The 13719-nt window shown below is 38.6% G+C and overlaps 1 protein-coding gene across 1 annotated transcript in view; it reads left to right on the forward strand.

Moving 5' to 3' along the window:
- The window catches only part of LOC137037140 (uncharacterized), a 29378-nt gene extending 20012 nt beyond the window's left edge, over window positions 1-9366 (forward strand). The window contains exons 10-15 of the mRNA XM_067410960.1: window positions 5605-5643; window positions 6391-6483; window positions 6701-7254; window positions 7368-7463; window positions 8011-8244; window positions 8336-9366. Coding sequence (XP_067267061.1) covers window positions 5605-5643; window positions 6391-6483; window positions 6701-7254; window positions 7368-7463; window positions 8011-8244; window positions 8336-8557 — 1238 coding nt within the window. The 3' untranslated portion in view covers window positions 8558-9366. The remainder of the gene's footprint in view (window positions 1-5604; window positions 5644-6390; window positions 6484-6700; window positions 7255-7367; window positions 7464-8010; window positions 8245-8335) is intronic.
- The last annotated feature ends 4353 nt before the right edge of the window (window positions 9367-13719 follow it).

Here is a 13719-nt window from a genome sequence, read left to right on the forward strand (position 1 = left end):
CTGAAAACGCTAGGTTGGCTAGTTATGTTCACAGTCTGCTGTTTGCCACTGTATTGTTTTTAGCTTCCTACGTTAGAGTATCTTTTGCTAGCTCTGTATATTTTGGTTGGTATTAGTGCTCTTCGTTTTCAGTTATATGCGCTAGCGGCTAGGCTAGGACTAGGTTAGATGTTTGTTTACATCAGCACCATTTGTCACTGTTTGCATCTACCTAGTTCTGGCTCTCTCCCGAGGGAGTTGTTGCCGTATGCCCTTTTTCCCCCTATCAGAGATAAGCTCTGCAGCGCTGCCAGGCCCCATTTTTCAGTGTTCCTGTATTATTTTGAGTTTATAGCTAAGGTTATAGGCTGTTACTAGCCTTCCTGGTGCTATTTTCTCTCAGGTGTGGCCCTTATCTTCGAGAAGATGAGTTTGCAGTGCTGCTAGGCCTTGCTGTCAGGGCCTTTTCATGCCAATAATGTTGTCGCGTGAACTCCCTTGATTTACATTCAAGTGCCAGATTGCGATGCTATGTTTTTAGCTTTCGTTTTTTTGGGTTCATCTCAGATTCAGTACAATCTGTTGCGATACATTTATCCTAAGTGGATGGCATGTGTTACAAAGCATTTATTTGCTTTGGGGCTCTAGCTTAGCCCTACATACATACATATGTGAGCTTACTCATGTGCTGCCACAGGTGACACCTGTTCTCTGTGATAGCTGGCCTGGTTAGCCTCTATCTGTAAATAAGGTGTTTTTTGTTGCACTCCCCTCTTGCATAGGAAATGTGTCTCTCTGAGTGCATTACCTGTTGGATTGCACATTCAGGTCGAGTGTAGAGTATCTTATTCTGCTTAGAATAGTGTTATCTCTTTTACTCCCTGTTGCTCTATGAACCATAGCAGCTGTCTTGCATTCCCTTATCACAGCTTATTTTCTGGACGCTGTTGGTGACGATCATGAGTTTGCTCATGTATTTTTCATCACTACCCCAGGCATTCGCTCACTCTGTCTGGGGTGACAGGCCTGGTTGGCCTTCCTCAGACCGTGATTGCATGTTTATTTGTACTGAGGTACGTTGCCTGTTGGAGTGCATGGGCTTAAGCTCAGGCTTGGTAGTCACTTCCCCATGTTATGTGAAGTTTAGTTCTGCCCCCCCTTGAGCTTGGGTCCTGTTATGACCACGGGCTGACGCCACTTGGTGCTAAGGTAGTAGGCCTGACCAGGCCTCCTTTGTAGCCTCTGTGTCGTTCCAGCTGGGTTGGTCCCGTTTCCAGGCTCCTTCATGGTTTGTTATGTTCTTGACTTGCGCCGCCTTCGGCCACGCCCACCTCTACACGAATAGGCCCCACGTTAGGCCTTTCGCTGAGTTCTGGTGTGGTTTTTCTCAAGTATCTGCCTATGGGCTTGCCCTAGTCATGAACGTATCACCATGGATGGGTCTTGGTTAACAGTTTATTCACTTCCTTTAGCTCTAGTTGAGCTAAATAGCTACCCTGTCTATTTCTTGGTTCTATTTTGCTCCTAGAACTTTAGTGGCCGCTAGCTGACGCCGCGTGTGATGGGTAGGCTTGAGGGCCTCCTTGTAAACATGCTGGCTTTTTCCCTTTCAGTTTTTTATTGCAGCAAAGGGTCTTGTGTCGCTGGCTGGCCGGGGCTTGGACTAGCTAATGACCTCCCTGGTAGTCGGTCTGTCTAGCCTGAGCCTCGATAACACTGCCACGAGCTGATGCCACGTGTCTGCTGAGGTTATAGGCCCAATGGGCCTTCTTTGGCGCGTGTTGGCGTACGTTGTGCTCCTCTTGCTTAAAGAGTAAAAGGGTGCTGTTACCGAGTACACTGCTCGTCGGATTGTGTTGGATGGGCTGTCTTGTGGGCACTCACAGCTACCTAATCACTTGGTTGGTCATGTGCTCAGCATGTTTTGTTTCAGTTCTTTGGCCTTTCGGCCATCCTGAATACCACCTGGTATGACTGGGTTTGTGTTGTGATGATTAGTTCTCTATGGAACTTGTACTATGCTGTAGGCCCCTTTTGTTCGGCCTCCATGGTTATGTGCCTGCAGTATGGTCTGTCTGTTAGGTTGAGCTTCGTACTTCCCCCTGGGTTGACTGCGTAATTGTGCTTAGCTCCCTAAGCTGGTCATTGGTCGTAGACTTCTGTGAAGCCTCCCGCTCAGACTGGCCCCAGGCTGGTTTGTGCTCCCCTGTCCCAGAGTTTTCTAGCGCACGACCTCCTCAGCGCTTTATCAGAAGCTGAGTAGATCCTAGGGTGAGTGGTCTTACTCCCCTCATACGAGGGTTTTTTTTAGCGCTCAGCTGAGTTCCGCTCTCCAGGATGCCCATCTCTGCGCATGGGTTTGAGTTGCTCACTGCCCTTTCGCAGTCGCTCCTACCTGCTCTCCTCTTTGGAGTTCGCGCATTGGAGATTCTGTTATCAGACAAGGTTGGCCCTTACTACGCTTGGCTCTGCTAATTGGTACGGCCTCCTTGGTGGCTTCAGGGGTGAATTCTTTCCCCCTAGTGACTGGCCGGGACTCCATACGTGTCCTGGCCACATTCCCTTTAAGGACCACTTCTTTCGAGTTGTTGGTTTCAGATGCCTTAGCAGCCCTGGCAGGCCTTTTGAGGAAGGCCGCCTTAGGCTCGACTTTGGCTGTTGGCCGTAGGGAATGCTGTCACTGACAGCCTTGGAGGGTTGCTCCTGGCTTTTCCCTGGAACTGCCGGACGTTTGTCCAGTTTTCTTAGGCCTGCACTCTCCTTCAGCATGGCAGCGTGGGTATATCGTTCCCCAAAGCGCAGTCTAGCGCAGAGTTGAAGTTCCCTTTCAAAAGGGAACGTCTCAGGTTACGCATGTAACCATGGTTCCCTGAGAACAGGGAACGAGACTCTGCGCTTCCCTGCCATGCTTCGGGGTGCCTGCGGAACAGTCCCTCAAAGACAAGAAGGTGTTTACTGCTTCCTCAGGCGCTCCCTTTATACGTCACGGTTCGCGCCGTTCGACGTCATAGGCTGTCGCCGGCCAATAGGATTGGAGTTGTGTGATTCCTGGCATTTCGAACACCTGTCACGAGTGACGTTCCCCAAAGCGCAGTCTAGCGCAGAGTCTCGTTCCCTGTTCTCAGGGAACCATGGTAACATGCGTAACCTGAGACGCTTTATATCTCAGAATTCTGACTTTTTATCACGCAATTACGACTTTATATCTCAGAATTCTGACTTTATAACTCGCAATTGCGACTTTATATCTCAGAATTCTGACTTTTTATTACGCAATTGCGACTTTATATCTCAGAATTCTGACTTTTTATCACGCAATTGCGACTTTATATCTCAGAATTCTGACTTTTTATCACGCAATTGCGACTTTATATCTCAGAATTCTGACTTTATAACTCGCAATTGCGACTTTATATCTCAGAATTCTGACTTTTTATCACGCAATTGCGACTTTAAATCTCAGAATTCTGACTTTTTATCACGCAATTACGACTTTATATCTCAGAATTCTGACTTTTTATCACGCAATTGCGACTTTATATCTCAGAATTCTGACTTTTTATCACGCAATTGCGACTTTATATCTCAGAATTCTGACTTTTTATCACGCAATTGCGACTTTATATCTCAGAATTCTGACTTTTTATCACGCAATTGCGACTTTATATCTCAGAATTCTGACTTTATAACTCACAATTGCGACTTTATATCTCAGAATTCTGACTTTTTATCACGCAATTGCGACTTTATATCTCAGAATTCTGACTTTTTATCACGCAATTGCGACTTTATATCTCAGAATTCTGACTTTTTATCACGCAATTGCGACTTTATATCTCAGAATTCTGACTTTTTATCACGCAATTGTGATATATAAAGTCGCAATTGCGAGTTAAAAAGTCAGAACTCTGAGATAAAAAAGTCGCAATTAATCTTTTTTTTTTTTAGTGGCTTTTTTTTTGTTTTTTTTTTTAGTGGAGTTTTTTTTTTTTAATGGTGGAAACGGGCTTCCATAGTAGCTGCTTATATTCTCTGGTCGTAATTGAAAGATTACGGTTCCCTCCTCTTGTGATTATGTTTGAATTTCACTAATTGAAAGATTAGATGGGTTCACTCCTCTCGAAATTACGTTGTGAACTTCACATAAATTTATTACCAAAATACTTCTAGTAATGTATTAAAATGCAATTCAATATATTTTTAATGCACTTCAAATAACATGTTGGGAATACAAATGTACTATAAAATTATTACATGAATTTCAAGTATATTTTTAATACATTTAATATTTTGTCTTTTCCACCTGGGAATTCTTTGAGGTCATTACACCCTCCCACACTAAAAAAAATAAAGATGTTACAAAACATTTTTTACGATCAACAAATTCCAGTAACAGTGTAATGTAGATGCTTTTCTCACAGCTTAACAATACAATCACTATCTTCTACTTCTGTACAACTGTGACATCACTACCATCATCTAACTTCTAGTCTTGATGTGTGTTGAGAGTGTCTTGTCTTTTGTCTCACTGGTGGACCTCCAGATCATCCTGTAGTGACAAGTGGACACAACCACATACACCTCCACAATGTATTGACACATTTTAAATGTCTCTTCAGCACTGCATTAATCTCTTAGTGCTTCATCCAGCCTTCTAACTATACCTTAAACTGGCAAAACTATAATTCTGCTGAATAGCATTATTACGACTGTAGCCTTACGTGATTCCTAGATCGCCTGTTTCTGCCAGAAGTTCCTCATAGATTCTGATGCCAAGTAACCTTCTTCATGCTCGGCTTTACGGATCCTTCTTCAAGCTCCTGCTCCTCTTGAAGATCTCCCAGCACCTCTTCATCAGACTCTTCTGGATGCTCCTCCAGATCCGGTGGGTTTTCCTCTCCTTTCTTTCACCACATACGTTTGCTTTTCCCAGTACGCTCACAGTTTTCCTGGGCTGCCTCTTTCTGACAGGTTCCTCACCAACACATGATCACCTGCTCCAAGACAGATCTCCACACCTTCCTTTCTTACAGTCTATGGTTATCCCCTTTACATTATATTATTTGTGCAAATGACCTACAATAATCAAAGACATGAAACAAATTAAATAAATATTATTTGAGGTAATTACATTAGTTTGAGCTTCTACATACTAACAGTTCAAGTGTGTCAAACTATTTTCTCCCAACAGATCAACAGAGGAATCATTCTGACAAACACAAGGATTCAACATCAATTATGTTTGAAAAGACTGAAGATGTTTTAAAGGAAGAGCAGCATTCTGTCATCATTTACTCATCATGTCGTTCTGAACCCGAGTGACTTTCTTCTGTGGATCACAAAAGACATTTAGAAATCATACAAATATTTCTTCTTTGCTCCAATTGTATAGGCTATATATACAAACACTGATATTAATCTGATAGAAACATCAGTCCCAATACAAATAGCCACACATGAACCAACACACTGAATACAGAGACAAATGTAAATGTGTAAATACATGAGGAGCTTCTGACATCACTGGAGTTCAGAGAGATTCAGAGAAAGTGAAAGTAACTCGATCAACAACAATATGGACGCCTGAAACGATCAACCTCTTTAAACAACAGAATATTTATTGAGCCGTTCAGAGAGTCTTGTGGACACATCTGATACTCACAGGTAATGATAGAAATATAAGAGAGATTGAGCTGAACAGGTTTCTAATGGAAGTGATCTGGTTTAGTAGAGTTTATGTTGAACTGGAATGAGTTGAATTGAATCAGGTTTAAGCCTGTCAAATACTCAACTACTTTAGTTGTTTACTGCACTGAAATGATATCAGAATTGTATTAAAAGTGTCATTTGATTGGTTGTAAAGCAACTTTTTGTGTTTCTGTAATTTTGTCAAATTATATAAAGACTAAAGAAACAGGAAGTAAAATGAGCTGCAGACAGACTGAACACAAAACTGCTAAACTGCAGCTGAAAATCACATTTATATTCATTAAAACTATACTTAATCATACAAACTACAATCGGTCACACAATATTTATGTTTATTCTGTGGAGATATTTATTCATAGTTAAGTATATGACCTACTTTGTACTTGTTGTTTCTGATCTAAACAGCAGGTCAAAGTTCAGATTGTTCAGTGAGTTTGAGTCATTCACTGTATGAGGAGTGATTGTGTTTCTCTCACTATCAATGAGATTTTAACACTTTAATATAAATATTTATTAAACGGTCATGAGAGAATATGAAGAAACCCCAAATCTGACTTTTGAGGCAAGATTTCATTTAAACCTGAGTGACCAAATACTGTGTGTGAAACAAATACAGTATTACAAGGAGCAAATGGACTAAAATTTTAGATCAGTCTATTGGTCAAAATTTATATTGTGAAATACAATCTATTTCTTGAAAAGGCTTGAAGAGGGAAAGAACAATGGCAGAATCTTCACCAACATCAACAAAAGCAAGAAAAACCAGGAGAAAGAGTATTGAAAACGTACCTCCATGTAAGTCAATAACTCAGAAAAGAATGAATTAGTGCATGAATGACTTTAATTATTCTCATATGGAGATATTTAAAATGTACAGTACTACTTCACATTAGGGTACTGATCAGTTCTTCGTGGCTCATTTTGCAGTAATGACCAGCTTGTACATGATCTCTATATATTTGAGAATTCATATTTGATTTCTTCAAAGTTGCTCTACATTTTCTCTGTCCAGCGATGTCATCCTCCAGCAGTCCACTGACGGAGGAGCTTCAGTGCTCGATATGTCTGGACGTGTTCACTGATCCAGTCAGCACTCCATGTGGACACAACTTCTGCAAGACCTGTCTGAATAAGTGCTGGGACAACAGCCAGACCTGCAACTGTCCATATTGTAATGAAACATTCAAGATCAGACCTGATCTCAAGATTAATACCACACTCCGGGAAGTTGTTGATCACTATAAAAATAAAAATCCTGAGAAAAAACCTGAAGTTCTATGTGACTTCTGTGAGGAAAGAAAGCTGAAAGCCCTGAAGTCGTGTCTGGGGTGTCAGAGCTCTTACTGTGAAACTCACCTGGAGCCTCATTTGAAAGTGACAGGTTTAAAGAAACACAAACTGATCAATCCTGTGAGGAATCTGGAGGACTATATATGTCAGAAACATGAGAGACCTCTGGAGCTGTTCTGTAGAGATGATCAGACATGTGTGTGTCCGATGTGTGACGTGACAGACCACAAGAACCACAACACTGTTCCTATAGAAGAGGAGAGTGAAGAGAAGAAGGTAGAAGTTACTGACCAAACTGATTTTAAAGGGCTCTTATCATGAGGAATCACATGCTCTTTCATATAAATGAATCAGTTATGAAAATATATTGTGTTGTTCTGTGTCTATAGACTCAACTGATGAAGACACAGAAAGACGTGCAGCAGATGATCCAGGACAGAATCAAGAAGATTCAAGACGTCAAACACTCAGCAGAAGTCAGAAAAGTGAGTTTAAAATAATGTAATTATATGAAGTTCTAAACATAGATTCAGGAGGAGCCGGTCCTGTCAATCATCATTACGAATGTATATAAGCAGCAGTCATTGTGCCATCCCAGGAACAATTTTTCCGGCATTCCTCCATCTGCCCATATCTTCCCTTTGTTTCTCTACTTCTAGCTTGAGCCAAACCTCAGGTTCAAACACTGTTTAAAGTTGAATGTACCCGAGAACCATAGCACACTTTATAGCTAATCAGCAGCAGGGGGCGTGTCCAGTCATGATGGGGGAGGAGAGAGAGAGCAAGAGGGAGATTTGAAAAACGAGTGTAGAAAGAGAGATGACTGAGAGAAATTACAAAAGAGAAAATTTCAGAGGAATATCTTGTATTTTGAAGTTTAACAAAGTATAAAAAGTAATGAAGGATAAAGTTTAATACTTCAGTTGAGGGATTTTTAAAACCTCTAAAAACACTGAAGTATGAGCAATAGTAACACTAATTCTTGTCTTATCAAACAGCACTAATAATTAGTTGATTGTCCTGGTTGATCAGAGAAACACAGAGGAGGAGAAAGCAGCCCGTGTCGAGCTCTTCACTGATCTCATCCGCTCCATTGAGAGATGTCAGACTGAACTGCTGGAGATGATGGAGGAGCAGCAGAAAGCAGCAGAGAAACAGGAGGAAGAGCTCATTGAAGAGCTGGAGCAGGAGATCACTGAGCTAAAGATGAGAAACACTGAGCTGGAGCAGCTCTCACACACTGAAGATCACCTCCACCTCCTACAGGTCAGTCAACATCTCTCTGATCAATGATAATGCAGTATATGACACCATAACACTCCCCATGATGAAGGATTTCTCCTCTCTCCTGCTGTAGATTTACTCATCCCTGTGCAGCTTTAGAAACACCAGGAACTGGTCTGAGATCAGTGTGAAGACTGATGAGAGTCTGGAGACTCTGAGGAGAGCTCTGACTCAACTGAAGGACACTTTGCTTGAGAAACTCACTCTAAATGGTACGTCAATATCAAATAAACTATATAGATACATATATTTATCATCTTTAAATATCAGCAGTGTTGGGGAAAGTTACTTTTAAGAATAATGCAATATTGCATTAGTCCCTAAAAAAGTAACTAATTGCGTTACTTGGTTAATTTTTATGGAATTAAGTTACTTTTGTGTTACATGTTGTGTTACAAGTTCTATTTTTGGCAAATGTAAAGGCCTTTTCACAACAAAACGTCTCGGGTTACGTCTGTAACCCTGGTTCCCTGAATAGGGAACGAGACGCTGTGTTGATACGCATTGGGATCACCTCTGCGTGATTACGTCTTGAAGCACTTGTGAAATCAAACCAATGGCATGATGGGACATCAGAGGCAGGTGACGTCATGGACCAGGAAACTATAAAGCACACCTGAGAACAAAGAATGCCAGCTTCTGATTGGCTGAAGCAAGACGTTCACAGGCATGCAGGGAGTATGGCAAGGAGACGCAGCATCTCGTTCCCTATACAGGGAACCAGGGTTACAGACGTAACCCGATATGTTCCCTTTCATGGGAACATGGTCGCTGCGTCGATACACATTGGGAACCCTATCCCAACTATGCCATAGATCCTAGTGCCTGTCTGTTATCTTGAGACAAGAGCAGACAAGACAGCAGACCCCGGAGTGGTGCCCAAATCAAGGTTATAAAACCTAATAAAAGTATGCTGAGAGGACCACCCAGCCGCATCACATATCTCATGTAGGGGGACCCCCGAGATCAAAGCCTTTGAGGTAGCCATACCCCTAGTAGAGTGGGCCCGGACAGCCAAAGGTGAAGGCTGTCCAGAAGACTCATACGCAATTGAGATAGCCTCGACCACCCACTTGCTCATTCTCTGCTTAGACGCAGGGTAGCTCTGTGGACATAAGTGTCTAACGCCCTAACTGGGCAAAGCAGATTATATCTTTCCTGATCCTGATTAGTAAAAGGAGGAGGACAAAAGGTATGGAAGTAAATTAATGCCAAATGTTTTTGAAATAAAAAGCTTGTTGAATTGCACTAATTGAAAAAAAAATGCATTACATTAGCTGTACTTGCATGTTGATGCACTGTATTTTTAAGGCTTGCATTTTTATGGGCTGAAATTCAACATGGTCGTATATTTAAGCTGTGAATATTTCAAATAAAAATATTTCACACACATTTTCATTATTAAAAATTCAATAATTCATATTCACCTTTCAGATTTCACTTCCAAAATATTCATCCTGTTTAAAAATACTACCTATAAAATTCGACTAGCAATTTTCCAAATACTAAACATTACACACTTTGCAGTCAATAACAATACACTTTGTTATTACTTATACTTTGTATAATATAGTCAACATTTGAAGCGGATCAAAACCTTTAATCAAAGTTGTCCTAAAACCTTCTTCTTAGGACAACTTTGCTGAACTTTTTTGATCCACTTTAACTGTTGACTACTGTACTTTGAATTACATAATCTCACACAATACAGTTGTGCTACTATTTAAATACAGTTTAACACATTTTCCCAAAGTTGAATGCATTTGTTTTCAAGGCCACTAAATTAAATAAAATGTAAGAACATCACTAATGAAGAGATATATTCCATTAACAAATCCAAGTTTTTATTTAAACTTAACATAGATTCAGCAAAATTTACCATGTTTTTCATTAAAGAAAAAAAAATATTGGACCATGGTGACCCTCTATACACAAGTACAAATTACACATTATATTCCATTTTCTGATGAGCTTCTCATTGTGTCTGATGGCCGCTTACACAGTAACCGCAGAAACTCGTGAAGAACAGCATCTGTTGACAGAATATACCAAAGATATAAGACAGCATGTTCAACTCTTTATTCACGTTTACAATAGTCTGTCTAAATCCTACATTGAACCAATACTATTTTTGAACAGTAAATGAGGATTAGCAGCAGGGAACTGTATCAGTATGGCATGTCAATATTTTCGGTAACGTTACATGGTCAAGCATACAACACTTTATGAATTAATATTCGGGCCGATTTGACCAATCATATGAATGTTTTGGTGCTGCATACAAACGTGCCATAAACCACCACACACAAACTCAAAAAGGAGATATCAAGCCGAAATATCGCTCTCCGTTTGTTAAAGGAAATAAAATAAAGTTTGTTAACTGGTAGACTACAACTCACCTCCCAATAGCAGCACTTTTCTCCGGTTCTTTCAGGATCACGTAGGCCATTAGATTAGCCGGTTGTCGTCGCCATCATGGTCAGGCTGCGATGTCACTTGATTGAACTGGTCAGAATCCCCAAGATTGAGCGATGTATTGCGCTTTCAGTGTTTTATTAAATAAATTATACATTGCGACATTATACTTCACCTGAGTGACTGAGCGAGGGGATTCAGACGACGACCGTGACGTCAGCAGCTCTGATTGGCTGAAGGCAGTGAGCAACAAAATCTGATTGGTCACAGACCAAGTTGAAGAGACATTTGAATTCCGATAAGTTTAACCACTCGACATATTTTTTCGCATGTAACATTACTTGTGCTGCTGGTGTGTTGTTTAATATAGATTTGTGTGTTCGATTGTAAAATGATTCTGCCAGTGTAAACTTAATAAACATTTACACATATTTGGAAATTGTATAGACTACACTGCAAATATTAAATGGGCTTTTAATGCATTCATACTGAAATAAATAAGCACAAGTAATATAATGAATTCCAAGGATGAAGAAGTAAACTTAAAAAATATACTCAAATTTAACATTAGATACACTACAACTTCAGGATATTAAATAATGTATTTTTTAAATATACTTTCAGTGCATTGTTACAATGATCATTTTCAGCACACTGTTAAAATATACCTCAAATATATTTTTATAAAGTGCAAATAAATACACTTTTAAAAAATAAACTGAACTTACACTTCAAATATATTTTTCTAAAATATATTTTTTAGAAAATATACTAAAGTACAATTATTTTAAAGTGTGTTAAAGGTTGTATTGTGAAAATATGATACTAATATACTTTTTATATATTTAACGATAGTACATTTTTTGTTAGTAAATTTGCAGTGTACTATAGAAAAAGGGAATATATTTAAAATACAATAAAGTATACTTTTTTTTTTCACTAGGGTATGCTCCGCCTTCGGAAACCGAAAATCTCAGAAACCGAAAATCTCGTAACACCGGTCAATTTAATGGCCCAATGAAAAACAATGAAAACCAGGACATTTTCATCACTTTATAAAAAACAACCAGGACGGCCAGGACAGGATGTGAAAACAGGACATGTTCTGGGAAAACAGGACATGTCCTGGGAAAACAGGACGTTTGGTCACCCTAGATGTAGGTTATACTATATATGCTCCAAGAAAGCAGATACTGGCATAAAGTTAGTTTGACGCTGAACGTTTGATATTCGCAAATTTAGGGACCGTCTCTAAAGTTACGACATTTGATATTCATGTTTCTACCATCTACCAAACTCTACCAAACTGTTCAACCTGACATCTAGATTCTAGATTAACACTTTACAGTTAGTTTTGTGATTGTAAATCATTCTCGTCAAATGCTATTGAGCTTCAAATTATGGCATTTTTTGGATGTTCCCATACAGTAGTGAAAAATAGGTAACACTTTACTTGAAGGGGTGTGCATAAGACTGACATGACACCTTCATAATCTTGACATGACACGTGTCATGAATATGAAGGAGGTTTTATGCATGTTTATGACAACTGTCATTAAATGTCATTCGCTCAATTATGTCATTTTTAATGCAAAGATGACATTGTTTGAGATGTCTTTGTTACGACAACTTGACATAAACCAACACATCATAACCTGTCAGTGTCTTTGTCATGACAACTTGACATTAGCAAAACATCATAACCTGTCATAAACATGACATAGCAGAGTAATTATCAAACTTAAAAAACTACTTAGCTTTATAGGTTAACATTACATTACATTATTTTGGTAACACTTCAGTATAGGGAACACATATATAAACGATTAACTATGACTTTTCCCTAAATAAACTCCTAATTTACTGCTTATTATAGTTAATTGTTAGGTTTAGGTATTGGGTAGGATTAAGAATGTAGAATAAGATCATGCAGAATAAGGCATTAATATGTGCTTTATAAGTACTAATAAATAGCCAATATTTTAGCCATATGAATGCTAATAGTAATAAGCAACTAGTTAAAAGACCCTAAAATAAAGTGTTACCATTATTTTATAACAGTGTCATCTTTTTTACGAAATTTGAAATTGTCTTTTATCTGACCTTCTGTTGGAGGAAACTTAAAAAAAAAAAAAAAAAAAAAAAAACCATGAAATGAAAAATATTCATGACGCTGTTATAAAATTATTTGTCAGAGTATTGTCACTTAATGACATTTTAATGACAAGTTCAATTTGTACCACTGTACTTGAGCTCAAGATACATATTTATGACACTATTATAATGGCCTCATGACAGCCAATGTCAAAACCAACCACATGACAGTTTAATGTAATGTTAACCCATAAAGCTAAATAATGTCAAGTTGTCATGACAAAGACACTGACAGGTTATGATGTATTGGTTTATGTCAAGTTGTCATAACTCGGACATCATAAACAATGTCATCTTTGCATTAAAAATGACATAATTAAGCGAATGACACTTAATGACAGTTGTCATAAACATTCATAAAACCTCCTTCATATTCATGACATGTGTCATGTCATGATTATGAAGGTGTCATGTCAGTCTTATGCACACCCCTTCAAGTAAAGTGTTACCGAAAAATACATAGCAATATTTACATATTACTTGACAGTTTATTTGGAAACACTTTACAATAAAGTTCATAATATATTAACTAACGTGAACTATCTATGAGCAATACATTTATTACTGTATTTGTTAATCTTTGTTAACGTTAATAAAAATACAGCAGTTCATTGTTCATGTTAGTTCACTGTGCATTAACTAATGTTAACAAATACAACTCTTGATTTTAATAATGTATTAGTAAATGCTGGAATTGACATTAATAAAGATTAATAAGTGCTGTAGAAGTGCAGTTCATTGTTAGTTCATATTAACTAGTTAATATAAAGTGTTACCTTTTATTTTAATAAACATCAAAAATCTAAAATGTTTGCATTATACCTGACACCTAGATGAACACTTTACAGTTGGTTTTATGACAGTAAATCATTCTCTTTAAACGTTATT

The sequence above is a fragment of the Chanodichthys erythropterus genome, chromosome 15, assembly GCF_024489055.1.
Source record: "Chanodichthys erythropterus isolate Z2021 chromosome 15, ASM2448905v1, whole genome shotgun sequence".
Classification (NCBI taxonomy): Eukaryota; Metazoa; Chordata; class Actinopteri; order Cypriniformes; family Xenocyprididae; genus Chanodichthys; species Chanodichthys erythropterus.